Source organism: Typopeltis vanoorti, chromosome 11, assembly GCF_054136105.1.
Source record: "Typopeltis vanoorti isolate ZY-2024b chromosome 11, IOZ_Tvanoo_1.0, whole genome shotgun sequence".
Taxonomy (NCBI): Eukaryota; Metazoa; Arthropoda; class Arachnida; order Uropygi; family Thelyphonidae; genus Typopeltis; species Typopeltis vanoorti.
The window spans coordinates 107160845-107188385 of NC_143559.1; the positions used below are offsets into that span (position 1 = coordinate 107160845).

General features: G+C 37.5%; 1 protein-coding gene across 2 annotated transcripts in view; it reads right to left on the minus strand.

Moving 5' to 3' along the window:
• LOC150101913 (syntaxin-1A-like) overlaps positions 1–27541 on the minus strand; it is a 219174-nt gene that overhangs the window by 143750 nt on the left and 47883 nt on the right. For both annotated transcript variants that reach the window (XM_090400741.1, XM_090400740.1), the window contains exons 4-5: positions 23675–23749; positions 12877–12950 (exon numbers count right to left, since the gene is read on the minus strand). In XM_090400741.1, coding sequence (XP_090256867.1) covers positions 12877–12950; positions 23675–23749 — 149 coding nt within the window. The remainder of the gene's footprint in view (positions 1–12876; positions 12951–23674; positions 23750–27541) is intronic.

The following is a 27541-nucleotide window of genomic DNA, read 5'->3' on the forward strand; positions in this document are numbered from 1 at the left end:
GGAAGACTTTGGTAAGAACTTAGAAAATATATATCAGGAAGGTGGTAAAATATTCTGGAGGCTATTGAAAAATCTCAGAAATGGAGGAAAGGGTACCATAAAAGGAATTAGAGATGATAAAGGGAGCCATGAAAACTGAAGATAAAGATAATCTTGATGTATGGAGTAATTGCTTTGGAAGATTGTTGAATGAAACAATCAGTGATAGCATGGTGGTAGGAAACACTCAACAGAAATGCTATCTGGAATATATCTGTACTTGAAGTAGAAAAAACTATCACAAATCTGAAATGTGGAACGGCAGCTGGAGTAGATGATATTTGACCAGAAATGCTAAAATATGGAAGTATAAAAGTTTTACAGTGGCTGCACTACATAACTCATAGGCCTGGTCAGAGGGTCGAATTCCAGATGATTAGAGTAGAACACTCACAGTACCCATCTATAAAAAAGGGAATAAAGCTGAATGTGAGAATTACAGAGCAATTTCTCTATTGAATGTTCTTGGTAAGATTTATGCAAGTATTCTTGAGAAACGGCTAAGAAAATTTGTGAAGGAGAAGCTTGGAGAAGAACAAGCTCAGTTCAGGCCAAACAGAGGTTGTCAGGATCAGATTTTCACTTTACGACAAATAGTTGAGAAATCATGGGAATATAACAAGGAACTGCATTTAAGTTTTGTAGGTTTGGAAAAGGCATATGACAAGGTGCCAAGAGGAAAGCTGTTCAAAACGCTTTAGTTATATGGTGTAAATGAGACATTATAATCAAGTAATACATAGTCTCTATTTGAGTTATAAATCAACAGTCAGAATTGAAGGAGGTGCAGGAAGATGGTCTGATGTTAAGTCAAGTGTGCAACAAGAGTTTACATTATCTCTAATGTTATTCATCATCTATATGGATCACATTATGAAGAAAAGCAATATTAAACCAGATATTAAAATTTTAGATATTAATCTGAGCACTTTACTTTATGCAGATGATGTTATACTCCTAAATAAATCCAGGACAAGTCTGCAGGAATCCTTGACCAAATTGAATAACTGCTAAAATAAATTTGGTGTGAAAATCAGCATTAAAAAGATAATGAAAATAGGCAGAAACATTGAAAACATCAACTGCATCCTGAATAGAGAACCTATAGAACAAGTAAGACATTTCAGATATTTAGGTACAATTTTTAGTGAAGAAGGCAAATTAAATTTGGAAATAGACAGCAGAATTAGCAAAGATTGTATGGTGGGAAGTCAGCTGAATAAATTTATATGCAATAAGAGAGAGAGTAATCAAAATACTGTACACAAGACAGTTTTCGAACCAATTTTAACTTATGGATCTGAGAGCTGGGTTAGAAATAAAACTCTTGATCAAAGACTGGAGACCAGAGATATGAGAGTGCTGAGAAAGATTAGGGGAATCAACAGATGCCATCAATGGCAGTATAATGTTAAAAATGAAGATATTAGGAAAGAACTTGGCATTGTTAGCATTCAGGAATGTGTTAACAGAGCTTCCAGGTTGTATGGGAGAGCAAACAGAATACTACTTAAGCAGAATGGGAGAGGAAAATAACTAAACAAGTGTTATGATTATTATTACAGGTATCTCCATGGAGTCAGTAGACTCATCACAGGAGACCCAAACTATAAAAACAATATCTATCATATCTCTTCTTGAATTCATTTACAGAAGAAGAACTCACAACTGAGTCAGGCAATGCATTCCACTCATTCACCATCCTCCAGGTGAAAAACCTCGTTCTCACACCCTTGTTAACCACACTTTTTCTTAATTTCTAGGATGACCTCTTGTTCTTCCATCACTATCACACAGCTGAAACATTTCCCCTGCATCAATTTTATAAAAACCTTTTAGTAATTTAAATGTTTCTATCATATCCCCTCTTCTCTGCCTATCAACCAACCTCTGCAATCCACAAGCTCTCAACCTATCAATGTAAGAAGCATTTTTTACATCATTCACCAACTTAGTCACTCTCCTCTGAACCCTCTCCACAACCTCCTCTTCTCCAAGGAATCCAGGTGACCAGACATGAGCACAATAATCCAAATGTGGAAGTAAAAATGCTTCATAAAGGGGAATAATAACATGTTTATCTCTGGATGTTAGTGTGTTCCTGAATAACCAAGTAATCCTAAGTGCAATCTTGGACACCTTATTATACTATCTTCCATTCCATAGGCACCTTTCCTGTAGCCAGACTTTCATTGAAAAGCCAAGTCAAAGGCACTATCAGTTTCCTAGCACATTCTCTCAAAACTCATGGTGAAATACCATCCAGTCCCATGGCTTTACTGACATCCAGAATACTCAGTATTTGAAACACACTCTCCTCCTGTACCTCTAAACCTCGAACCTGCCCAATCCCTCTAGCATTAAAACTGACTCCTCCAGGATGAAATACTCCAATAAAGTGTTCATTGAACAATTCCATTATGTCCTCTGCATCAGTCACTCTATTCCCATTTTTATCCCACAATATCATTCTTCCACAGTCATTTCTCCTCCTACTGGCCACATAGCTAAAAAATTCCCTAGGATTTTCTTTGGATCTTAGGGCTAATCTCTCATATTCCAGTTTCGTCATCCTTACTATACTAGTCACTCTTCTGGCCTGTGTCTTATACTCTTCATGCATCTTCTCTTCTCCTTATATCTCTTCCACAGCCTCTTTTTCACATGCAATTTCTATCCAAATGGTGTCCTCTTGTTCACTCGTAGTATACAACTTACCATTGCTGCTAACAAATATTCTTTCATAATTTCCCACACACTAATGACATCCCAGTCTTCCAATTCCTCCTTCCATGAAACTTCCCCAAGTTGACGTCTTAGACTACTATAATCAACTGCCTTATAATTTCACATGCATTCCCGTCTCTTTGATACTCCTGCATGTCTATTCGTTTTCCAGGTCAAAACCATATGGTCACTCTCTCCAACTGGTGGGAGAGATGTCATCTCAGTTATTATCAACTCCTCTGATGCTATAACCAAATCCAACTCTTGAACCTCTTGTTCCCTCTATTACATGTTGCCTAAGACATTTGTCCCTCAAGAAATCTAGAAATTCCATTCCCTTATTGCTACATGCATCTTTCTCTCCCCAGTTTATACTACTGTAGTTAAAATCTCCAATAACAATCATTCTTCTTGCACTTGCCAAACTCAACTGTCTAATCATTTCCTGGTCCCCACCCTCTGTACTCCTGGGTCTGTAGCAACACCCCACTAAATATCCTGTCTTGCCCCTTTACCTCACACCAATTGATTGTAGTACTATCATAAGATCCTATACACCTGGTGTACAGGATCAGAATTCCTTTTCAGAACAATTAGATTGCCATTTCAGATCTCCTATTACTTCATCAACCAGATGGTAGACTTCACTTCTTGGTATTCAGAAAGAAAACACATACTGGACTTTATATTCATCCTCTTTCATACCATCATAATTGTCATAAATCTGGTACCATCAAGAATTTAGTACATCGGGTACACTCTCTTTGCTTCACAGAATTGCTGCTCTCCCAAGAAATAAATCACATCAAGTGTGCTTTCTTTACTAATAGCTTTATTGAATCATATGTGAACAACACAGAGTTTCCTTGTAATCAGCCTCTCCTCAAAATAGTGATACAGAGGTGATCCATTGTGTCCCCATTTCCTACATCAAAGGCATCTCAGAAGGTATAGGCCAAACTATTTAGATCTACTGGCCTATAAGTGTCCTTCCATCCTATCAACATGATATCTACTTTTCTAGGCTAGGCTAAGCTAAAGATAAATTTCTGTCTTTAGCACATCCTGGAGTGTATCAAATTCTTTGCCAGTGTGGATTATCATATTTTGGCCAAACAAGTAGATCTGTTGCCGTGCATCATGATGAACATTTAGCCTAATTAAGTTCCATGAGCCAGAGCAATCAGAACAATCACTACCAGACACCAACTTCTTTGGAATAAAATTAAGGTTCTCCATAAAAGTAATAATCTCTTGGAACATTTATACAATGACAGTTGCGATATATTTGCTACATCAACCGAAATAGAAAAAACGATGGACTTAAATTATCCATCTCTTATGTGAAATAGTTCTTCACAAATTCCATAATTAACTTAAATTTAATTATTTTTTATTGATTATTAATATGGAATGCATTTCCTGATAGAGTGATGAGAGCGAGAATGATCAATGAGTTTAAGGAGTGGTATGATAGATTTTGTGTTTCCTAGAAGTGACCTCCCACGATGAGTCTTGATAGACTCGTGTTTCCTAGGAAGGACCTCCTGCGATGAGTCTTTCGACTCCTTGGAGGCCTAAATAATAATAATAGATAATGATGCTCAACATCATGTATGTGCTGTTCACACACATCATTTTTGAATATACCAGTTTCTGTTCTTGTTTAATTTGAAAGTCATACTGAAAATGCCCTTGATCCTAGGGCAAAAATTTTATACTAATAAAAATAGATATGCAAGTTAAATCAATTTTATGTTATTTATTAATTATCATGTCTTACGTTCCTATACATTAAGCCTCAAATGAACCATCTTCTGCAGCCCTGTCCATCTTCTGTACTTCTGTTCTTTTTGGCTTCAATTTCTCTGCTATCATTAGCAAAATCCTGTTTCTCCTATCCTTTCGGTTGCATCCTATTCGTATGACTATATCATTCTCAGTCAACCAAGTCTCACTAATGCCTATAACTTTTGGCCAAGTTGAGCTAACCAATGCCAAAAATTCCTCACCTTTAATTTGAATACTTCTGAATACTGCAATACTCTGTTTATCCCACAATCCCACATTGTGCCTTGTGTTGCTTAGCCCACTAAAGTTAAGAACCTGGGGAAATTACATTTGGCATCATGTGATCATTCTCCGACTTACTAACCTGTAGGTTACCTGTATCCAACCTCCCACCAAACATTCCAGTTTCTTGACTCTGCAATTCTGAACTTACACTGAACAGCACTTTCTCAAGAAGCCTAACTACAAATCCATTCAAATGCAAGCCATCCACCTTATGTAAATCATTTCTTCCATCAAACTCACTCCACACATCCACAAACTCTGCATACAGACTCATTTACAATCATAGCTCATCTGTATCGTATCAGGCAATAAACTCAACTTTTACTTTCTTAGTTGACTTCTTTTTTGCATTTACTAGCAAATCCTTCATATCATAACGTCACCTACTAAATCATTTGTGAAGAGAGAGAGAGAGAGTGATCATCTCTTTGCATCACTAATATCCTTAATCTTGGCACCAGGAAAACACAATTTCAACACACTCTCCTCAAGCATCCCTCTCATCGATGAATCACCATACAAAATTCAATCTTTATTCTTTTGCTCTTTCATACTCTGCTTTCTCTCCCCTTGCATCCCTCTCTTCTTTTGCTTCTGTGTCATATCATACACCTGGAATTTCTAAAACCACTTATTCTCACATTTTGTTCTGTGGAGAACTTCACATAAGTACACTATCATATCCACTATTCTCTTCATTTTCCACCATTTCATTCTTACAGTCACTCATACTGCTTGTAACATCAACCTTGCCACATATTCTCGCACTTCATCTTTCAACTCACCATTATTTCTTTATTATATCTTTATACTAATGCCAGGAGTATCCGGAATAAGGGAGAGGAATTGGTGGCACAGATAGCATCAGCCTGGCCAAAAATTATTGCGATCACTGACACGTGGTTGACAGAAGGGGATATAACAACAGGAATTAGAAGTCGCTGGGTATAGCATTTTTCGTCAGGATAGGAGGGGAAAGCGTGGTGGTGGGGGTACTGCTTATGATAAGTGATGACCTATGTCCTCTAAGAGTGGAGAATTTGGAAGGAAGTGAGACAAATGATTTTGAGAGTGTATGGTGTGAGGTAGAGGTAGGCAAGACAGGATATTTAGTGGGATGTTGCTACAGGCCCAGGAGCACAGAGGATGGGGACCAGGAGATGTTTAGACAGCTAAGTTTGGCAAGTGCAAGAAGAATGATTGTTATGGGAGATTTTAACTTCAGTAGTATAAATTGGAGAGAGGAAGATGCATGAGCAAAAGGGGAATGGAATTTCTAGAATTCTTGAGGGACAAATTTCTTAGGCAACATGTAACAGAGGGAACAAGAGGTTCAAAAGTTTTGGATTTGGTTATAGCATCAGAAGAGTTGATAATAACTGAGTTGATGTCTCTCCCACCAGTTGGAGAGAGTGACCATATGGTGTTGACTTGGAAAATGAATAGACATGCAGGAGTATCAAAGAGACGGGAACTTATGTGGAATTATAAGGCAGGTGATTATAATAGTCTTAGACGTCAACTTCGGGAAGTTTCATGGAGGGAGGAATTGGAAGGCCGGGATATCACTAGTGTGTGGGAAATTGTGAAAGAATATTTGTTAGCAGCAATGGTAAGTTGTATACCACGAGTGAAGAAGAGGACGCAATTTGAAGTAAAGTGGATGACAAACAATATTAAACAGGAATTGCATGCGAAAAAGAGGCTGTGGAAGAGATATAAGGAGACAGGTGAAGAGATGCATGAGGAATATAACACACAGGCCAGAAGAGCCACTACTGTGGTAAGGAAAGCGAAACTGGAATATGAGAGGAGATTGGCCCTAAGATCCAAAGAAAATCCTAGGGAATTTTTTAGCTATGTGGCCAGTAGGAGGAGAAATGACTGTGGAAGAATGATATTGTGGGATAAAAATGGGAATAGAGTGACTGATGCAGAGGACATAATGGAATTGTTCAATGAACACTTTATTGGAGTATTTCATCCTAGAGGAGTCAGTTTTAATGCTAGAGGGATAGGACTGGTTCGAGGTATGGAGGTACAGGAGGAGAGTGTGTTTCAGATACTGAGTACTCTGGATGTCAGTAAAGCTGTGGGACTGGATGGTATTTCACCACGAGTTTTGAGAGAATGTGCTAGGGAATTGACAGTGCCTTTAACGTGGCTTTTCAATGAAAGTCTGGCTTTGGCAAAGGTGCCCAGGGAATGGAAGGAAGGTAAGATAGTGAAATTGCATAAGGATGGTAACAGACTGGAAGTGTCTAATTATAGGCCAGTCTGTGTGTCAACAGTAGTTGTTAAGATCTTGGAGAAAGTAGTGAGGGACCGTATACAGCATTGGGCAGGTGAGGGTAATGTTATCTGCGAGAATCAACGTGGATTTGTGAAAGGACACTCTTGTTTTAGCAATATGCTAGCCTTTTATAATAAAGTTACAAGAACATTATATGAGGGAAAGGCATATACTGCAATTTTCTTAGACTTGGCGAAGGCATTTGACAGGGTGCCACATGATAAGCTGATATTTAAGTTGCAGCACATGGGTCTGGATGTCAGATTGGTCAACTGGATTCAGGATTGGCTGTCTGATAGGTATCAGAGAGTTGTGTATGGTGGAGCAGTTTCCAGGAGGCAGAGGGTTACAAGTGGGGTCCCACAGAGCTCAGTACTAGGACCTATATTGTTTAACCTTTATATCAATGACATAGCCAGTGGATTGCAGGGGGATATTCAGTTGTTTGCGGATGACGCGAAGCTGAGAAGGATTATTAGTAATAGTGCAGATGTGGTAGCCCTGCAAGAGGATTTAAATAAGCTAGATAGATGGGCAAATGAATGGGGCTGTCAGTTTAATGCAGCAAAATGTAAGGTCTTGAGGTTTGGGAAACATCGATGGGATGCTGCATACTCTATGGGAGGAGTCATACTGGAGGAAGTAGGGGAGACAAGAGATCTGGGGTTGATGATTGATAGAAACCTGAAGTTTAGGGGACATATTGCAAAGGTGGTGAAGGTAACACAGAGAATTGCTGCTATTATGAGAAGGACACTGACCTGCAGAGATAAGAGGGTTATCATTCCGTTGTATAAGTCTCTGATCAGACCACACTTGGACTATTGTTCTCAGATTTGTCCCCAGGACTTGAAGGGGATAAATTAACTGTGGAAAGGATAGAAAGACAGATGACAAAGATGGTTTCAGGACTGTACAAGGATAGTTATGAGGATCGGCTGAGAGAATGTGGGCTGCAGAGTTTGGTGGATAGAAGAAGGAGAGGTGATATGATTGAGACTTTTAAACTGTTGAGAGGTGGTTACAGGGATGACACTGGGGAGTTCTTTCGCTTGGTTGAACAGCGGGAAGGAACGATGACAAGAGGCCATCCCTGGAAGTTACGAAAGGAAACTGTGAGCAAGAGGGTAAGGAGTGGTTTCTTTGTGTGGAGGGTGGTTGAGCTGTGGAATGCATTGCCTGATGGAGTGGTGGGAGCGAGAACGGTCAGTGAGTTTAAAGAGTGGTATGATAGACTTTGTGTTTCTCAGGGGGGGACCTCCCCTCGATGAGTCTTGACAGACTTTATGTCTTAGGAAGGACCTCCCTCGATGAGTCTTTTGACTCCTTGGAGGCCTGAATAATTTTTTTTTTTTTTATTGTTCTTTCAAATATTTACATATGTACAATGATCATCTATTCAGTATATTATTTTACAAGGTGCTACATATATTGAGATTTAAATAGTAATGATGATAACAGTTTTTTTTTTATATATAACAATCATAATATAATTTACAATTATATTGTTCAGAGTTACATAAGTTGTATAATATTACATGTTGTGGTTTACTATTTTTTTTTTTTCAAGTTTGAAAAGGTGTGATTATACAACAGTATTTACACATATGCAATCTGAATATTATGTGTCCTTTTTTTCACAAACATACGGTGTAAACTCATGATTTACTTTTAAAATATTTTTTTTTTTTTTTACATTGCATACATTTGTTACAGTTATTATATACATTGCATACATTTGTTACAATTATTATATACATTACATTCATTTGTTTACATATGATACATTACGTACATTGGTTTACATGTGATATTTACATTACGTACATTGGTTTACATATAATACACACATTGGTTTTCTTGTGATACGTACATTACATGCATTTGGTTACATATGATACATCTTGGATGAGAACTAATTTTTTTTCCTTTCATCCTCGAAGCTTAAATGTAAGCTTATCTGAGGATGACACCAGTTGGTTATTATGGTTTTTTTTTTTTTTTTTTTTTTTTTTTTAGGATGCTATGGAATCCATGATTGAGAAATTCGAGTGCGCGCACTCACACGCACATGCGCACACAATAAATTGGAATGTACTGATGCATCGCTGAACTGGAAGACTGAGCGAATATATTGTGTTTCATTAAGTTTGTATGGTATTTTGGGTGTGTGTTTCTTGTTTGTAGTATGTCCTTAGAGCTCTTTTCAGGCTATTGTAGTTTGTAAGGTTTCTGTATTCAAAAGGTAATTTGTTTATCATGTCTGGGATGTAGAAGTTTCGCGTGGCCTTTCCGTAGTGATTATTGTATTTATATGTGATATAATTAGTAGTCTGAGGTCTTGTTATACGGTATGTATTTCTAACTGTCCTGTAGTTGGCATCGAAATAATGTTTTAGTAAGGCTGCATAGTGACATAAATGTTTTGCTGTCAGTGTTTTGTGTTCTGCCATTGCAATGTTTATAAGGTCGTGATTTTCTCTTTGTTCCCAAAAGATCAGTTTTGTCATTTTGTACTGTAGCGACATTAATCTATTTAATTTGTAGGGTGCACAGAAAGCATACGTTGTTATAGCGTATCTTAGTATATTTTGGCATAGTGCTTTGTATATTAGTGTTTTTAGGCGTATGGGAACTATGTCTTTTAATCTGTAGAGTTTGCCACTTATTGTTCGGAGTTTGTCGTGTAGATGTTTTATATGGCTATTCCAGTTCATATCTGCATCGAGGTAAATTCCAAGGTATCGTATTGTTTCAACCTGAGTGATTATAGTGGTTTTGCTGTTCTGTGTGTTTTTTGTGTTGGAAAGTGGATGTTGGATGGTTATATATTTGTTATCAATTGGTCGAGTCAGTGGATTTCTGAATATCATTAATTTTGTCTTTTCTGGGTTTAGGTGTATGGAGTTTTTCGTGAGCCAGTCTATGATCAGATTTATGTCATGTTGCATATTTGTTTGGGCTAAGCTTGCGTTATTATGGATGGATATTATTGCTGTATCGTCTGCGTATTGGAATATCTTGCCTTTGAGTGGTAATTGATTAATATCGTGCGTGTAAATGTTGAATAGAGTTGGGGAGAGTACAGCTCCCTGTGGCACCCCACAGGTTACTGGTAGCTCTCTGCTTCGGTTTGATCTGATACGTGTGATATGCTTTCTATTTTGGAGGTAGTTTGTAAACCACCTGTGAAGAGGCCCATCTATTCCAACATGCCTCAGCCTTTCTAACAAGGTTTGATGTGTGAGTGTATTGAATGCTTTGGTTAGATCTATAAAGACTACCACGGCTATTTTGTTTTTGTCTAAGGCGGTATTAATTACGTCTGTAAAGTCTTCCAAGAGAGATGTTGTTCCCTTATTTTTCTGAAAACCATATTGTGTTTTGGGGATAATATTAAAGATCTCAGTGTATGCTGCGAGTTTCTTCAGTATGATCCGCTCCATAATTTGATTGATAATTGGTAATGTTGCTATGGGTCTGTAATTGCTGATTAAATTTCTTTTTCCTTGTTTGTATATGGGTGTAATTATGGCGGTCTTTAGCATACTTGGTATCTGTCCTGTTTTAAATATTTTATTTATTAGTTGTAATAGTAATAATAATAATCATCATTATTCTCTCTCTTCACATTCCCAGCATTCATTATCAAAACACTTACAACAAACATGCTCTCCGGTATCATTCTCTTTCCATAAATCTCTCGTTCCACAGTGCATACACTTTGCACATGAAGTGATATCTTATATTATACTAGAAAATTAACATGGCTAGGCTTGGGCAATTCTGATGTAGTAACATATACTTTCCTATTTCCATAATAGTACACTTTCAAATCCATTTCCATTCTAATGAATGGAAATTTATTCACTGTTATTTACCAAAGCAACTTATACTTATGAATGCAAATGCTTAAACTCAAATGAATAATTTTTGTAATCAATGAAAAAAAAAAATATTATATATATATATATATATATATTGTTCAATATATGTATATATATTAACAGGTGTTGGATTGACTGACTGGCTTCAAGTTGGGAAAGGAGTTAGGCAAGGATGTTTACTTTCTCCTCACTTGTTTAGTATATATGCGGAGGACATCATGCGTGAAGCATTGGATATATATATATTATTCATTGATATGTGTCAATGAATATATTTATTGGCACTTGTGTCTTGTTATTTCTGGTTGGACATAGCCTAAAGATGAACCTAAAGAAGACCCAAGTTTTTTGTTTATCGGCTAACTAGAAATTTGGAGTTCATGGAAACAAGTCAGTAGACAGATCACAGAAAAATATAAAGAATTCAGAATCCCTCTGGTAATGTGTTTCTTAGACTACTCTAAAGCTTTTGACTGTGTTAATCATGTGAAACTGTGGGAAGTAATGAAAAGAATGGGTTTTCCTCAACACACTATCAGGTTGATAGCCAACTTATATAAGGAGCAAGAAGCTATGGTAAGAACAGGTGTTGGATTGACTGATTGGCTTCAAGTTGGGAAAGGAGTTAGGCAAGGATGTTTACTTTCTCCTCACTTGTTTAGTATATATGTGGAGGACATCATGCGTGAAGCATTGGATGAGCTCAGATCAGGAATTAGGATAGAGGTAGATTGATCGGTAATCTGAGGTATGCTGATGATACAGTACTCCTTTGTAATGACATGGAAGAACTAGGACTAATTCTTGACAAAGTTAACAAGATCAGTAATAACAGAGGACTTCAACTCAATCCTAGCAAGACAAAGATTATGGTTCTCAAAAGAAATACAAACAGAGAAGCTCTTGAGAAACAAGTGTACCTTAATGGAGAATGAATTGAGGAAGTCAGCAAGTTTGAGTACCTGGGATCCATTATTAATGTGAAGAATTGCTATTCAGAAGACATCAGAAAAAGGTTAGGAATGGCTAAAACAAACAGTCAGAGACTTGTCTAAAATCTGGAAGAATGGATCTATCTCCATGGGAACAAAATTGAGGATTTACGATGCAGTTGTTTTTCCAACAGCAACTTATGGATGTGAAACTTGGAACCTAAAGAAGTCAGATAAGAAACAGATATCTGCTTTTGAGATGTGGTGTTACAGAAGGCTGTTGAGGATATCACATACTGAAAGGTATACAAATGAATAGGTGTTAGAAAAGATCAGTAGAACTTTAAGGCTCCTTAAGGATATTGACAGAAGAAAGTTAAAATATTTTGGCCACATAGAAAGAATGGAAGGGGGACTTCTCAGAACAGTAAAAGAAGGTAAAGTTCCTGGAAAAAGAGGCAGGGGTAGACCATCAATGAGATGGATGGATGGTGTGTGTGGAGTGACTGATCTTCAGAGAGTTGAGGCTGCCAGAAAAGCAAACAACAGGACTACATGGTGAGGCCCGGTGTAGCACATCAAGCATTGGAGTGACCATACAGCATCTGTAGATGCCCAGTGTCAAAAGACTCATCATGGGAGGTCGTCCTTAAGAAACACAAAGTTTATCATACCTCCTTGAACTCATTGACCATTCTTGCTCTCTCAGGCAATGCATTCCATGGTTCAGCCACCCTCCATGCAAAGAAACCACCCCTCATGCTCACAGCCATAACTTCCAGGGATGGCCCCTTGTCATCACTGTCCTCGCTTATATTACATATATCATCAACAAATGATTCAAAACAATCTTTAGAGTGTTTCAGCATATTACATGCAGAAATCCTAGTGTGTGTGTATGTCTTAAATAAATATATATCACCTGCATTTTCTTTATCCTTACATCAGCAGAAGGCCTAGCTTGTCTTTCTCCCCGTACAATATCTCTCTCCATTGCTATGAAAAATAAAACAAAAAAGAAAGTAGTAAATCAATAAAAAAAAATCCCAATATTTAACTATTATCAATAAAAACACTTCGACTACATGACTAAATGTTTTTTTTGATTGCACAAGAAATCATTAGACATGCTATTATTATACTATTATTACAACATTCAGTTAAAAAATACATGTGGAAAGTGCACTCAGAATTCAAAATACCTCTCAAACTACATCTTAAATTCATTTGCAACTTTTGCACTCAAGACACTCCTTTTCAATGAAATTCTAATCATCTACCATTCTCCAGAAAACCTTCTCATATATTGTTATTTTCAACACACTTATTTAATTCCCAGGAATGACTTTTCATTATTTATATCTTCTACTATTTGAAAAATTCCTCAAAAATTGGTCTGGTAGACTCCTCTTGATAACATTGGTCTCTATCATATCATTCCTTCTATTATTTACCAGACTGCTGTTTATAATCTCATAATCTATCCTCATAACTTATATTCCACAGTCCTGAAAATGACCTTACTTAACCACTTCTGGACCCTTATGAGATTTACAAGAGCATTTATACAAAGTTTAAATAGCAGTGAAACAATCACAGAGAGCCTTTTAGTACTCTAGTTCTCATCCTTTCATATATGTCATTCCCCCATACTTGATATCTTTATGTCAGCCAGTCCTCTCTTCAATTCATTAATCTACTATCTAATCCCAATTTGACATGGCTGATAGAATATGGGACAATCTGTCAAATGCCTTTGCCAAATTCAGAAATATTACACTACACGCAATCCCCTTAACTTCTGTTGCACCATTATAAAATATAACTAAATCACTATCCCTTAACAAATCCATACTGGATCTTACCAAAATTGTGTTCTCATCTACCCAATCCTATATTCCAGTCTTAAACAACTTTTCTGAAACTTTAATTATCATCCATAAATTTATTTATTTATTTAGTGTATGATGACACAATGGCTGTGAGGCCCACACAGGGGTAAGCATGCATTATCTTATGAAATTGACATTATGAATTGGTAATAATGAAATTTTGTTAGATTGTGTGTGTTCTCTGGCCATGTGTCTGTACATAAGATGAAAAAATCTGTTTCTTAGTGGAAAAAATCCTGCTAAGGTGATCAGAGTGATCAGAATGTTTTTGATCACTCTGCTCACCTCAGCAAGGCATTCCACAGACCTATCACCATCTTGGTCACTTCTCTCTATATCTTCTCTACCACTTTCTTATCTCCAAGAAACCCACACAACCAAATCTGTGCACACAAGATAATAACCTCTTATCTCTATGTGTCAATGATTTATTCAACATCCAAAGTAATCCTTTGAGCTATTTTATCAAATTTTTGCAGTATGTTCTCAACTTCAACTCTCTGTCTGCCATCACACCAAATTCCTAGTTTTATCAGTTTCCTGCTTCTAGTATATCAACATAATACATAGTATGTAATTTTTTTCTTCTCAAAGTGCACCTTACATTTTGCCACATTAAACTAACAACCATAATCTTTTGTTCACACTGCAAATTTATTTAAATCATCTTGCAGGATCTCTGCATCACCTTTGTTAACTACAGGTGCTATCAAAAAAGAAACCAGACTGTGCCAGACATTTAACAACAGATCAAGTTACAGTCTCATGGCACCAAGTGTCAGTGGCATAGACATTGTTGATTCAGCCTGCCACGTGGCAATCAGCTGTGTACACTGGAATGCACGTTATTCTTATCAGTGTTTGTGCCATGCTATTCGATATGAATGCGAAATAGAACTAAGGACAAATCTAAAATATTACATAAAACTGTACAATTCTGCTACTTCGTAAGACATGAAAATGAACGATAAGCTGAACTCAGTGCTTTGAGTTCAGGTCTGTGTGCATCACGTTTCAAGAAGGGCAGAACCACCTTGGAGGGTGACAAGAAGTTGGGGTGACTGTCAACCAGCACAACTACGAAATATCAAAAGAATTTGACAGATCATCCATGCAGATCAATGCATCACCATCCAGGAAGTTGCTGAAAGAGTTGGAATTTCATATGGAGCAGCTGAAGAGATCATCACGAGATTTGAAAATGCAATGAATCACTGCCAAGTTCATTTCCCATCTGTCGATTTCTGACCAGAAGGAGCACCGTGAAAACGTCTGTTAAGATTATCATCAAAAGGCCACAAAAGGCAACCTTCATCTCAAGGGTCATCACAGGGGATGAGACTTGGGTTTACAGCTATGATCCAGAGACAAAGCAGAAATTGTCACAGTGGAAGAGTCCACATTCCCCAAGAGTATGACAAAGAGCATGTTAAATGTCTTTTCGACATTACGGGGATTGTGCACTGAGAATTTGTCTCACCTGGTCAGACAATCAATGCAGAATTTTACTGCAATGTTTTAAGGCAGTTGAGAGCAGATGTTTGTTGCAAAAGACCGAAACTGTGGCAAAACTGAAACTGGCTCCTCCACCATGACAAGTTTCTTCCCAGGGTTTTTGGTGGCCAACAGCATGGAGGTCTTTCCACATCCTCCTTACTTGCCAGATTTAGCCCCTTGCAACTTTTTGGTTTCCAAAAATGAAATTAAAGATGAAGGGATGGCAGTTCCACATCGTTAAGGAGATCCAAGACGAATTACGAGCAATGCTTGATGCACTTCAACAAAAAGACTTCCAGGAAATGTCTGGAGCATGGCAAAAGCAGTGGGATCACTGTATGAACTCGGAAGGGGACTATTTTGAAGGGGGAGGGGGGACAAGTCCCAAATTTAAACTGGATAAGTTGTAAAGATTTTATTACCCTAGTCTGGTTTCTTTTTGATAACACCTCGTATTTTCCTCCCTAGTTTTGCATGATCATATCATCATCAAACGACTGAACACACTTTTGCCATGCTCCAAACGTTTCCTGGAAGTCTTTATGTTGAAGCGCATCAAGCAATGCTTGCAATTCATCTTGGATCTCCTTAATGGTGTCAAACCACAATCCCTTCAGCTTCAATTTCATTTTTGGAAGCAAAAGTCACAAGGGGCTAAATCTAGTGAGTGAAAAGGATGTGGGATGATCGTCATGCTGTTGGCCACCAAAAACTCTCACATTGTTAAGGCACCCTCTTAAATCATTTCCTATATCATATGCTGCCAGATATGCTGGTGTCTGTATGTCTGAGCTAACTCCTCCCCTTAATATTCATTGCCACCAGTTTCATTCTATTCCCATTTGCTGCAATTTATGCAACATTTCTCTGTAAAGTATTCTGTTAAATTTCTTTGCAAAGTACAGAATAATGATACTTTCCAGTCATTTATTATAAAATGTGAGTAAATTGCTAAGACAGGAATTATCTTTCACAAAAGTTGTGCTGTCCACCATAGAGTATTATATTCCTATCCATTAATGAAATCTACCTTTAACTAACTTTTCCAATATCTAAAAAATACTGACTGTTCACTGTGATGCTCTCAAGAACAAATTCACGGTGGATAATTCCAGCAGCATTGAAAAAAACAATGATCATTGTCTTGACTTGTGACTTTTGCAACCTGACTTTCTTCTGCCAGGGAGAAGATGTTCCATGCCATTCCATACTCTGGCATTTCATCATCATCAAAATTCCTGATATATACCCTCAAAGGGGGTGTACAGGATATGATAGTACTGCATGAAAAATTTACACCATTCCTAACTTCCTATCTACAATTTTCCTCCAAATCAATCTGTTACCTGTCAAGACTTCAACATTATCAGATCTTATTCTATCTTCTAAGCCACTTTTTACTGTATCAATCCACCTATATCTTGACCTTTCTCTGGGACTGTTTCCTGCCAACCTGGCAAAGAACACTTGTTTTGAAGTATACCATCATCTGCATAGAGTAAAAAGCTGAGATTCACATCTCCAATTTTGATATCATGTTTAATACTGCTTTCCTTCATGATATGATCCATATAGATAATAAATAACAGAGGGGATAACGTACATCCTTGTTACATCTGACACCAGATGTAACAGAAAACCATCTTCCAGTATTTCCTTCAATTCTAACTGTTGACTTACAACTCAAATAAAGACTAAGTATTGTTTGATATAAAGCTCCATTGACACAATACAACTGTATCACGTTAAACAGCTTTCATTTTTTTCTTGAATAATGTTTGTGTATTTTAGCCTACAGTTTACATCTGAGAGCTGCTCAACTTTTATTCACTTTAAAATTTTCTTACATGTTTTTGTTTTCAGTATGAAATTCAATTTTATTCTGCTCAAGACTAAATGGTGATCACTTTCAATTTCAAATCCTCTGTACACTCTAGTGTCCTGCACCAGTGGGAAAACATCACTATCAGCAATAATATAGTCAATGAGACTTTTCTTATTCCTTGCCTTTTCTCTCCATGTAAATTTGTGCACATTTTTATGTTGGAACATTGGGTTAGTAATAACCATTCCATGTCCCGAGCAGAAATCCAACAGGTATTTGCCATTACTACTAGTTTTTGCTCTTTTCTCCAAATTTTCCTAAAATATTTTGGTATGTCTGACAATCATTTCCTACTCTGCTATTTAGATCCCCAACAAGGACCAACTTTTCCTTTTTCATTGTGTCAGTTGCTTTCTCTAAAGCCTCAAAAAAATTCCTCCACTTCTACCTTAGCAGAACTTTGTGTGGGACCATAGGCACAAATAAGTCTCATTGTCCAATTCCCCATTCTGATATTTGCCCACATCATTCTGCTTGATATTGCTTGCCATTCAAGATTAATCTCGTATTTTGTGTTCAATACTATAGCTATACCTTCTTTTTCCTGATTGTCATTCCCTGGATATAACATTTTGTATTTATTACTCAGAAAAATATCACCAGATTTTGTCCTTTTTTGTTTCAGTCAAACCTATTACGTCGATCTGGTACTTATCCAATTCCTCAGCTAGCTCCATTTCTTTGCCATTCAGGCTTCTTATGTTGATAGTCCTGATCTTGAGCTCTGGTGATGAGTTGGGGTGTCTTTTAGGATTTGTTCCAGTAGCTGACTTTTCGCTGTTCACCCTGGTTCCCTGGCAAAAAGAATGGGTGCCTTTTAACTGGGTAACACCCCAGTCAGCTTGAAATTCTGTCATGTTGTACCATAATTTTTATATTTTGGTTTAAACCAATAAGAATACAATTTAGTCGGCTAAATCCCAAATTGCTAGTCCATCCTCATTCATTAAGTATCCAGGTAGATACCTAACAGGGTGCACCATGAGAAGGTGAGGACTGGACATTAGATCAGAAACCCTGGTCAGTTCTCCAAATTCCTTTAAAGGCGATGTAGAGGTCTCCTCTCAGTTATACAGCTTTGACCCTCAACCACCCCTCTGGCATTTCATTTCCGGATCAAACTGAAAACACCAACTTTCATCACCAGTGACAATTCTTTGCAACACATCGTGATCTTGATCAACTGCATGGATGAAATCTTGACAACATGCAACCCGCTGCTCTCTGTTCGTGTGTCAACATGTGCAGCACAAACCTCGAACAAATCTTCCTCTTGTGAAAATCTCTTTCTAAGATTAATAAAGCCATTTCCTTACCAACACCAAGCTGAACAATGAGTTGCCTAGTGGTTATTCACCTTCATGGGCAACAAATTCACTAGATTTCACCACATTTTCATTTGTCCATGCAGAAACTGGCCATCCACAGGGTAGTTCATCCTTCAGGGACTCCCTCTTCTCTTTAAACATCGAAAACCAGCAGAACACCTGTGTGCACAGCTCAGACAATCATTGCTGTAAACTTATTTTTGGTCTTGGTATACTTCTGTAGCAATTTTTCTTAATTTACAGCAAAATTTTATCGCAGCTCTTTGCTCCATGATGCAACTTCTAACATGCTCCACTCACACACACACTTTTCCTTCAACAGTTGCCACATGAAAACTGCTGTGTAACCCAACTCAAAAGTTACACCTGCAATTACAACACATGCTAGTGGTCAAAACTATATAAACACATTTGTTATTTTTATTCAAAGGACTGTCCTGTAAAAAATCAAATCTCATTACTTAATGGGCACACTGTAAATAAGTTGGTGAGGGGTTGTTACCAGATTAATGTGGAGATTTTTCATAAAGTAGAGGGTGACAAAGTTGGAACAAGAGGACATTCCTGAAAGCTGCATAAGGAAGGTATGATCAAGGGGTGTGAGTAGCAGGTTCTTTGCAAGGAGAGTGATTGGCGAGTGGAATGCATTGCCTGAGAGTGTGGTGAGCACAGAGACTATGAATGGATTTAAAGCACAATTCAATGATCCTTTTGCATGAGTGTATGAACCTCCTGAGATGGAAGTCAGATGTTAATAATATTAATTATTATTATTATTATTACTAGTGCTCTTTCACATCCACAAGTCAACATGTTCATTTGGCATATTTCTCGAGGCACTAAGCACCTCCAGTTCATCTACTTCAATTCTTATGTCTGTCTCAGTCAAGGGCAACTGCAATATCTCCACCTGGATGCCACTGCAACGTCATCATTTGGTAACTCAACTCTTTCTTCTGCTACTTTTCCTACCAGTGACACCAATTGAAGTGACTCTACCATAATAATGCTTCCTCTTACTCACTACACAGTAAAAAATTCTTTAGGATATAATTTGGCTTATCTAATTTCCTCTTAGAATCTGATTTAGTCATCCTTACTATGCTAAATCACCTTTCTTGCCTGCACTTTGTATCACTCATGAGCATGCTAATGATATTTTTCCTTATATTCCCACCATAACGTTTGTTTTTTTTTTTGCTAGTTTCTGCTTTATGTTCTTACTCATCCACAACTTCCACTTGGTTTATCCTTCTCACCTCGAGATTGCAGTCTAATAGTGCTCTTCACAAACAATTTCTGACTATTTTCATATGCATTTTTGACATTCTTCCCTTGTACAGCTTCTCACATGGCACTGTTCCAAATTGTCTGCTAAGTTTCTCATAATCACAGGTACATATGTAGTTCCACATGTGTACCTGTTCTTAATTGAAATTTTGATTTGTTTAGTAACCACCATAGACATGATTACATTGTCACTTTCCCCCCAATCAGAGACAGCAACAATATGTTTTCTGATATTACCACCATATCCAGTGCTCTCAAACCTCAAGCCCCCTCCATCACATGCTGTTTCAGGTAATTATCCTTAATGGATATAAATTCCATTTCCATACCCCTCTTCTCTCTCTCTCTCTCTCTCTGTGTATAGTCTATGTCCACAAAGGTGAAGTCCCCCATTATAATTGCTCAGTTTGTACTCATTTTGCTGATCTGTTGATGCATGGCATCTTTCTGTGCTCCTCCACCCCCCCCCCAGTTTATAGCGTAACCAACAATATAATTGGTCCTGTTGGCATCATCATCGAACTGTCTCAAATACTCCTTAACTTCTATTTTTGTTGATTGCAGTTCTTCAGCTATCGTCAGTAATACCCTCTCTTCCCATCTAATTTCCTCTTGGTGTTAATATAATACTCCTTACATTTTATTCCTATATCATCTTAATTCACTGATGTCAATAATTTTTGACTGAGTTAAGCCAAATGATAGAAACTCTTCCCCTTTTTTTTTTGTTTTATGTTTCTGGTATCTGTGTACATGTATTTCACCATCCTCTTTGGCTCACAGTTATCCTTGTGTCATGTAATTATAATTACTAACTCATCAGATTCAAAACCTGGGGAACTGCACTTGGCACTGCATGAATTTTTCGATGCTCACACCCATTTGTTCTAGGAGAGGCTGACTGCATCTTCCAATACCTCTAGTTTACCTGATTGCACTTCCCACATTCACTGGACAACACGTTCTTGAAACATTTAAATCCAAAACCATTAAAATGCAACCAGTAAGGCATATATCAGTCTTTTATTATTATTATTCAGGCTTCTATGGAGTCAAGAGACACATCATGGGAGGTCCTTTCTAGGAAACACAAAGTCTATCATACCTCTCCTTGAACTTATTGACTGTTCTTGCTCTCACCATTCTATCAGGCAATGCATACATTCCACAGTTTCAACACCTTCCATGCAAAGAAACCACTCCTCATCCTCTTTCTCACAGCTTCCTTTCATACTTTCCAGGGAAGGCCCCTTGTCATTGCTCCTTCCCACTGCTCCACCAAGCAAAAGAACTCTCCCAGTGTCCAACTTGTAACTGCCTCTCAACAGTTTAAAAGTCCCGATCATATCACCTCTCCTTCTTCTATCCACCAAACTCTGCAGTCCACATTCTCTCAGCCGATTCTCATAATTAATCATAATTAACATTGTATAGTCTTGAAACCATCTTTGTTATCTGCCTCTGCACACTTTCCACAATTAATTTATCCCCTTCAAATCCAGGGGACCAAATTTGAGAACAATAGTCTAAGTGTGGTCTGATCAGGGTCTTATACAATGGAATGATAACCAGTCTATCTCTGCAGGTCAGTATCCTTCTCAGTATTGCAGCAATCCTCTGGGTTACCTTCACCACCTTTGCAATATACCCCCTGAATTTCAGTTTTCTATCGATCATCATGCCCCTCCACTTCCTCGAATACAGCTCCTCCGATCAAGTATGCAGCCTCCCTTCGATGGATCCCAAACTTCAACACTTTACATTTTGCTGCATTAAACACACAGCCCCATTCATTTGCTCATCTGTCTAGTTTATTCAACTCCTCTTGCAGGGCTGCCATATCTATACTATTACTAATAACCGTTCCCAGCATCAAATCATCTGCAAACAACTGAATATCCCCTTGCAATTCATTGACAATGTCATTGATATAAAAGATTAGACAATACAGGTCCCAGTACTGAGCCCTGTGGAACCCCACTTATAACCTTCTCCCTCCTTGATATTTCCCCACCATACACAACTCTCTGATACCTATCAGACAGCCAATCCTGAATCCAGCTGACTAACCTGACATCTAAACCCATGTGCTGCAACTTAAGTATCAGCTTATCATGTGGCACTATCTTACTTTCCTTCCATCCCTTAGGTACCTTTCCCATAGCCAGACTTTCATTGAAAAGCCAGGTCAAAGGAGCATTCAGTTCTTTAACACATTCTCTCAAAACCTGTGGTGAAATACCATCCAGTCCCACTGCTTTACTGACATCAAGAGTGCTCAGTATTTGGAACACACTCTCCTCTTGCACCTCTAAACCTACCCTAACCCTCTAGTATTAAAACCTTCTTCTCCAGGATGAAATACTCCAATAAAGTACTCATTGATCAACTCCACTATGTACTCTGCATCAATCACTCTATTTCCATTTTTATCCTGCAATTTCATTCTTCCACAATCATTTCTCCTCCCACTGGCCACATAGTTAAAAATTCCCTAGGATTTTCTTTGGATCTTAGTGCCAATCTCTTCTCATATTCCCGTTTTGCCTTCCTCACCATATTCTAGTCACTCTCCTGGCCTGAGTCATAAGCCATAACAGGACATAAGCCAATTTGTGTCCTTTTCATCACTCATGGAATACAGCTTACTATTGATGCTACCAAATATTCCTTCACCATTTCCCAAGCACTAATATCTTGGCCTTCCAATTCTGCCCTCCATGGAACTGCCCCAAGTTGATATCTAGGACAATTATAATCATCTGCCTTATAATTCCACATATGTTTCCTTTTCTTTGATACTCCTGTATGTCTATTCATCTTCCATGTCAAAACCACATGGTCACTCTCTCCAACTGGAGGCAGAGATGACATCTCAGTTATATAATCAGCTCTTTTGATGCTATGACTAAATCTAAAACTCTTGAACCACTTCATGTTCCTTCTATTACATGTTGTCTAAGACATTTGTCCCTTAAGAATTCCAGAAATTCCATTTCCTTCATTACTACATGCATTTTCCTCTTCCCAACTTGTACTGCTATAGTTAAAATCTCCCATAACAAACATTCTTCTTGCACAGCTTCCTCAATAGCTGTCTTTATACCATTTTCTCCAATCAATGTCATCCTTGCATAATCATTCTTTCTTTTGCTGGCTACATATCAAAAAAACTCAGGATTCTTTTTTGGCTTCATTAGCTAACTGCTGTTCATACCTTACTTTAGCTATCCTCACCAACCAAGGCACCTGCCTTGCATGGTCTTCGTAATCCTCATGGAATTGGTTATTTCCCCTTAACTTCTTTTATGCTGCCTCCATAATGCCCTTTTTCTCTGTATTCATCCATTTCACACCTACCTTATTTAACCTTCTCACTCTTAGAATACATTTAGACATTGCATCTACTAGATAGTTTTTAAAATCCCCCAAGCTGCATTGATCTCTTTTCCAACTAACTCCTCATTCCATGCTACACCCACAAGCTGTCTCCTGAGCTCTTCATAATCCCCCCCCCCCCTATAGTTCCACATGTACCCTTTTCTCACAGAGGTCCTCACACTGCTGGCAACCACCCAAGTAATCACCTCATGGTCACTCTGTGGGTGATTTGACACCTCATTTATAATTACATCCTCTGATGAGATGACGAAATCCATGACCCTTGATTAGATATGCTAAGATATAAAATCCATAAGAGTTAACATTTAATTAAGGAATTTAGAGGGGAGAACACAGAAACATTATTTACTGCATCTAGAGCAACTAATATTATTATAATTTCCAACTTAAACAAAAATAAAAATATGAAAGGAAGATAGCACTTACATTTTAACTTCTGACTGATGCTGGTAGAAATATGTTTTACATTTTTCATTAGATCTTCTAACTCATCTTTTGATTCTAAAGTAAACAGAACTGAGATTTTAAAAAGTATATAAATTTAAAATTTTGGAGAAAAGTATGGAAAGGTTAACAGAGAAGGAAATTAGAACAGGATAAGAAAGAATCCATGGAGATTGGGTGTTAAGAAGGGGAAAAAAATTAATAATGACAGAATTATGATACTGGAGACTGAAATAGACAATTTGGCATTGGTAACCACATTCTTTGAGGAAAAAAAGAGAGTATCTGGTGAGTACTGAGTTATAAGAGTGGAGAAAGTAAATCAAGTTCATCAATGTAAAAACTGTAGCAAGCGATGGCAATGGATTTGAAAATTAAGAATATAGTGATGAATTTGAAAATTAAGAACTAAGTAAAGTTATGAGGAATAGTCCTGGACTTAAAGATAAAATAGTAGAGCTGCAAGGAGAAGAGTTAATGCTTGGAAAAATAATGAAGCAGAAATGATCTGGGAAGGGGTGATGGGATGTAAATGTAGTGTGAAAGAAAGATAAGTAATTAAGTAGAATTAACTGAAAAAGAAAATGGTGTCAAAAGAAGGATCAAGAGAGAGAGAGAGAGTGTTAATGGTGGAAAAGTGAAATTCAGGAGGCAATCTAAGAAAACAAAATATGTTTCAAGAGATGGCAGGCAACTAAATAAGAAATGAATTTAGAACATTTCACTCATTTAAAAATGAGTGAAATGTTTCACTCAATTTATCAATGAAAATCAATAAATACTATTAAAGGAGAAGAAGATGAAGAGATCATCAGAAGCCTGAGAAGAATAATATTTAAATGAAAAGTGTTAGGAACTTGAAGTGAGCAGTTTAACTATCAAGATTGTGTGTGTGTGTGTGTGTGTGTGTGTGAGAGAGAGAGAGAGAGAGAGAGAGAGAGAAGAGGGGGGTAAGAAATGTTAAAAAGACAAAGAATAGGAAGCAGAAACAAAAACATAATGTACATTGGAGTAGGATGAAATACTTGCATAAAGGAAAGTAATAGGAAATGAAAATGAAAAGGTAAGGAGATATGGGTTAAATGGCTGACTAGGTTTGTTTTTTTTAAATAAAATCTCTTAAATGAAGGGGTAAGATACCTGACATGGAAAATGTTTTCCAGTGCCAACTGACGATAATAAAATAGATCTGCATAGTTGTCAAAGAATCAAGATGTCAAACAATGAAATTACTGGAAAGAGTAGCAGAGAAAAGGTTAGATAAGAATTGGAGATTTTTGAAACCCAGTTTGATTTCATGCCTAAAAGATCAATGATTGAGACAATATTTCTTGTTAGGAAACAAATGCAAAAATTTAGGAAAAGAAAATTTACATATAGTTTAGACTAACCCAGAGAAAGACAATGACAGAATCTAAGGAAACAATTTGGTGGACATGTTGGCTAGGAAAAGAATTCCATCCATATATTCTAACAACATAAATTATGTGTATAACAAAGCCAAAACAAATGTAAGAAGTTGAAAGTTTATTTTTCACTTGGTTAGACTATAATAAATTTATTTTAATCCTTTATCCAAATGAGAGAATATGGTGTACTACTTACCCAGGTAAGATAGTACAACACCATATTCAGTCCTGAAGATATTTTCAGGCCAAACTTTGTTTGCTCTCACTTGGATAAAGGATTAAACTAAATTTATTATAAATATAAGAAGAGTGCTTATGGAAAAGTAGATGTTTCCAAAGTCTACACTGAATTCTTACTCGTTCATAATGATGTTATGGATCAAATGCCTAGTGACTTACAAGATGAAACAATGGTGTTTAATGTCTGCAGATGATGTAAGACTGACACTAGTAAAGATAAATTGGAACTGAATAGGGAAAAGATTGCTAGACAGAATGCAACGTATTCTTTAAGAAATATGGATAGTACTTCAGTTAGACTCAAAGAGCAGGCTATTCAAAAGAACAATCAAGAACCTAGGCTCAATTTTTCAAGCAATTGGGGGGAAATTAATGATGAGATCATGAATGCAAATTGATAGAGTGGAGATATGGCAATATGGAAATATGTGACTACATAGTGATGATAAAGACCTAATGGAGATTTTGTAAGAATGCAGTAAGCCAGCTCTGATATATGGAACAGAAAGTTAGTAAAGAAAAATGTGAGCACTGGAAATGGTAAAGATATCGATGCTCTGATGGATGTATGAAGTCACAAGAAAAGACAGGATTAGAAACAACATTATTAAAGAAAGGCTAAGGGTAACTTGGCTACCATCGGAGAAGAAAATTCAGAAAAACTACTTACATTTGGTCATATGGAAAGAAGACTAGAGACAGAACAGGATTATAGGTTTGTTTGTTTGTTTTTTTATGTTGGGCCCATATACAGGAGGTTGGCTGGTCAACCTATAGTACGTTAGTACCATATATGGGTGGCGGGTTGCGAAAGGAGAAACTTGTTTACATTTGATTTGAACGTCTGTATGTTGTATTCCTTGGGAAATACATCTGGGGGAAGACTGTTCCACAGTACTGCAGTAGCAGGGATGAATCAGGAGGAAAAGAAAATTGTTCTGTGGGTTTCGAGGTGTACTGTGAAAGGATGTTGGGCGGCAGCTGTACGTGTTCCAATGGGCTTAGTACAGGGTGGGGAAATTATTCATGCTGCTTCAGATGAACATTTCCCATGGAAATATTTATAGAATATACAGATTGCAGAGACCAAGCGTCTATGCGAAAGTGGGGGGAGTGAGTTGATGAGGGATGGGTCATTTATTAGTCTTATTGCTCTCCTCTGTATTAAGTCAAGCATTTTGAGGGAGCTTTGGAGCCTCACTCCAGATATGAGAGCAGTATTCGAGAGCTGGACAGATTTGTGACTTGTATAGTGTTAACAACTGTTTAGAGGTGAAGTAGTGTCTTGAGCGAAAGAGAAAAACCTAGTTTTTTGGAAGCTGAGGATGCAGTGGTTGTGATGTGTTTATGCCGGGAGAGGCTTGATGTCAAGGTAATTCCGAGAAGAGAAATTTCATCTTGTCTGAGAATTTGAGTGTTATCAAAAACACTGCTGGGGGAAAATGGTTCTTTTTTTTGTGAGAAATAATTCAGAACTATTTTATTAGCGTTGAAGTTGACAAGGTTATCTGAGCCCCACTAACGGATGGCTTGGAGGTCGGAATTAAGGGAAGTGGTAGTTGATATTCTGTGGGTTGAGGTGAGTTGTGTAGAGGAGGGTTTGTCAAATGAAAGGGAGGAATGTAATGTGCTGTCATCTGCAAAACTGTGTATTGGGTTAGAGGTCAACTGAAGTAGGTGATTGATATATAGAAGGAAGAGGATCGGTGAGAGAACTGAATCTTGCTGGACCCCAGCATTAGTTGGATGGTGTGAGGATAGGGAGCTGTCTACCATCACACATAGTGTGCATCCAGACAGGAAGCTGGCAATCCATCTGCAGAAGTCCTGGGGCAGTCCAAATGATGGGAGTTTGCTTAGTAAGCCTTTGTGCCAGACTCGGTCAAAGGCTTTGGAGATATCAATGGAATTTGGAAAAAGAGGAATACCAAGATAGAAAGGTAAAAATGGTCTCAAAAAGCTGACCATAAATAGCAGAGATGAGATTCAAGAAAAGAAGATGTGCAGAGAGAGAGAGAGAGAGAGAGAGAGCGACTGTTGGTCTGTGAGAATGTGACAAGTCAGTTGAAACAGATGTTGGGGTGAGAACATAAGGCTATAGACATTTCAATCAAGAGGTAGTATGACAGAGTGAGTGTAATCAGAAAGGTGGTAGGTGAGGGGGGGGGGAAATGTCTTAGTATGAAGTAGGAACAGGTTG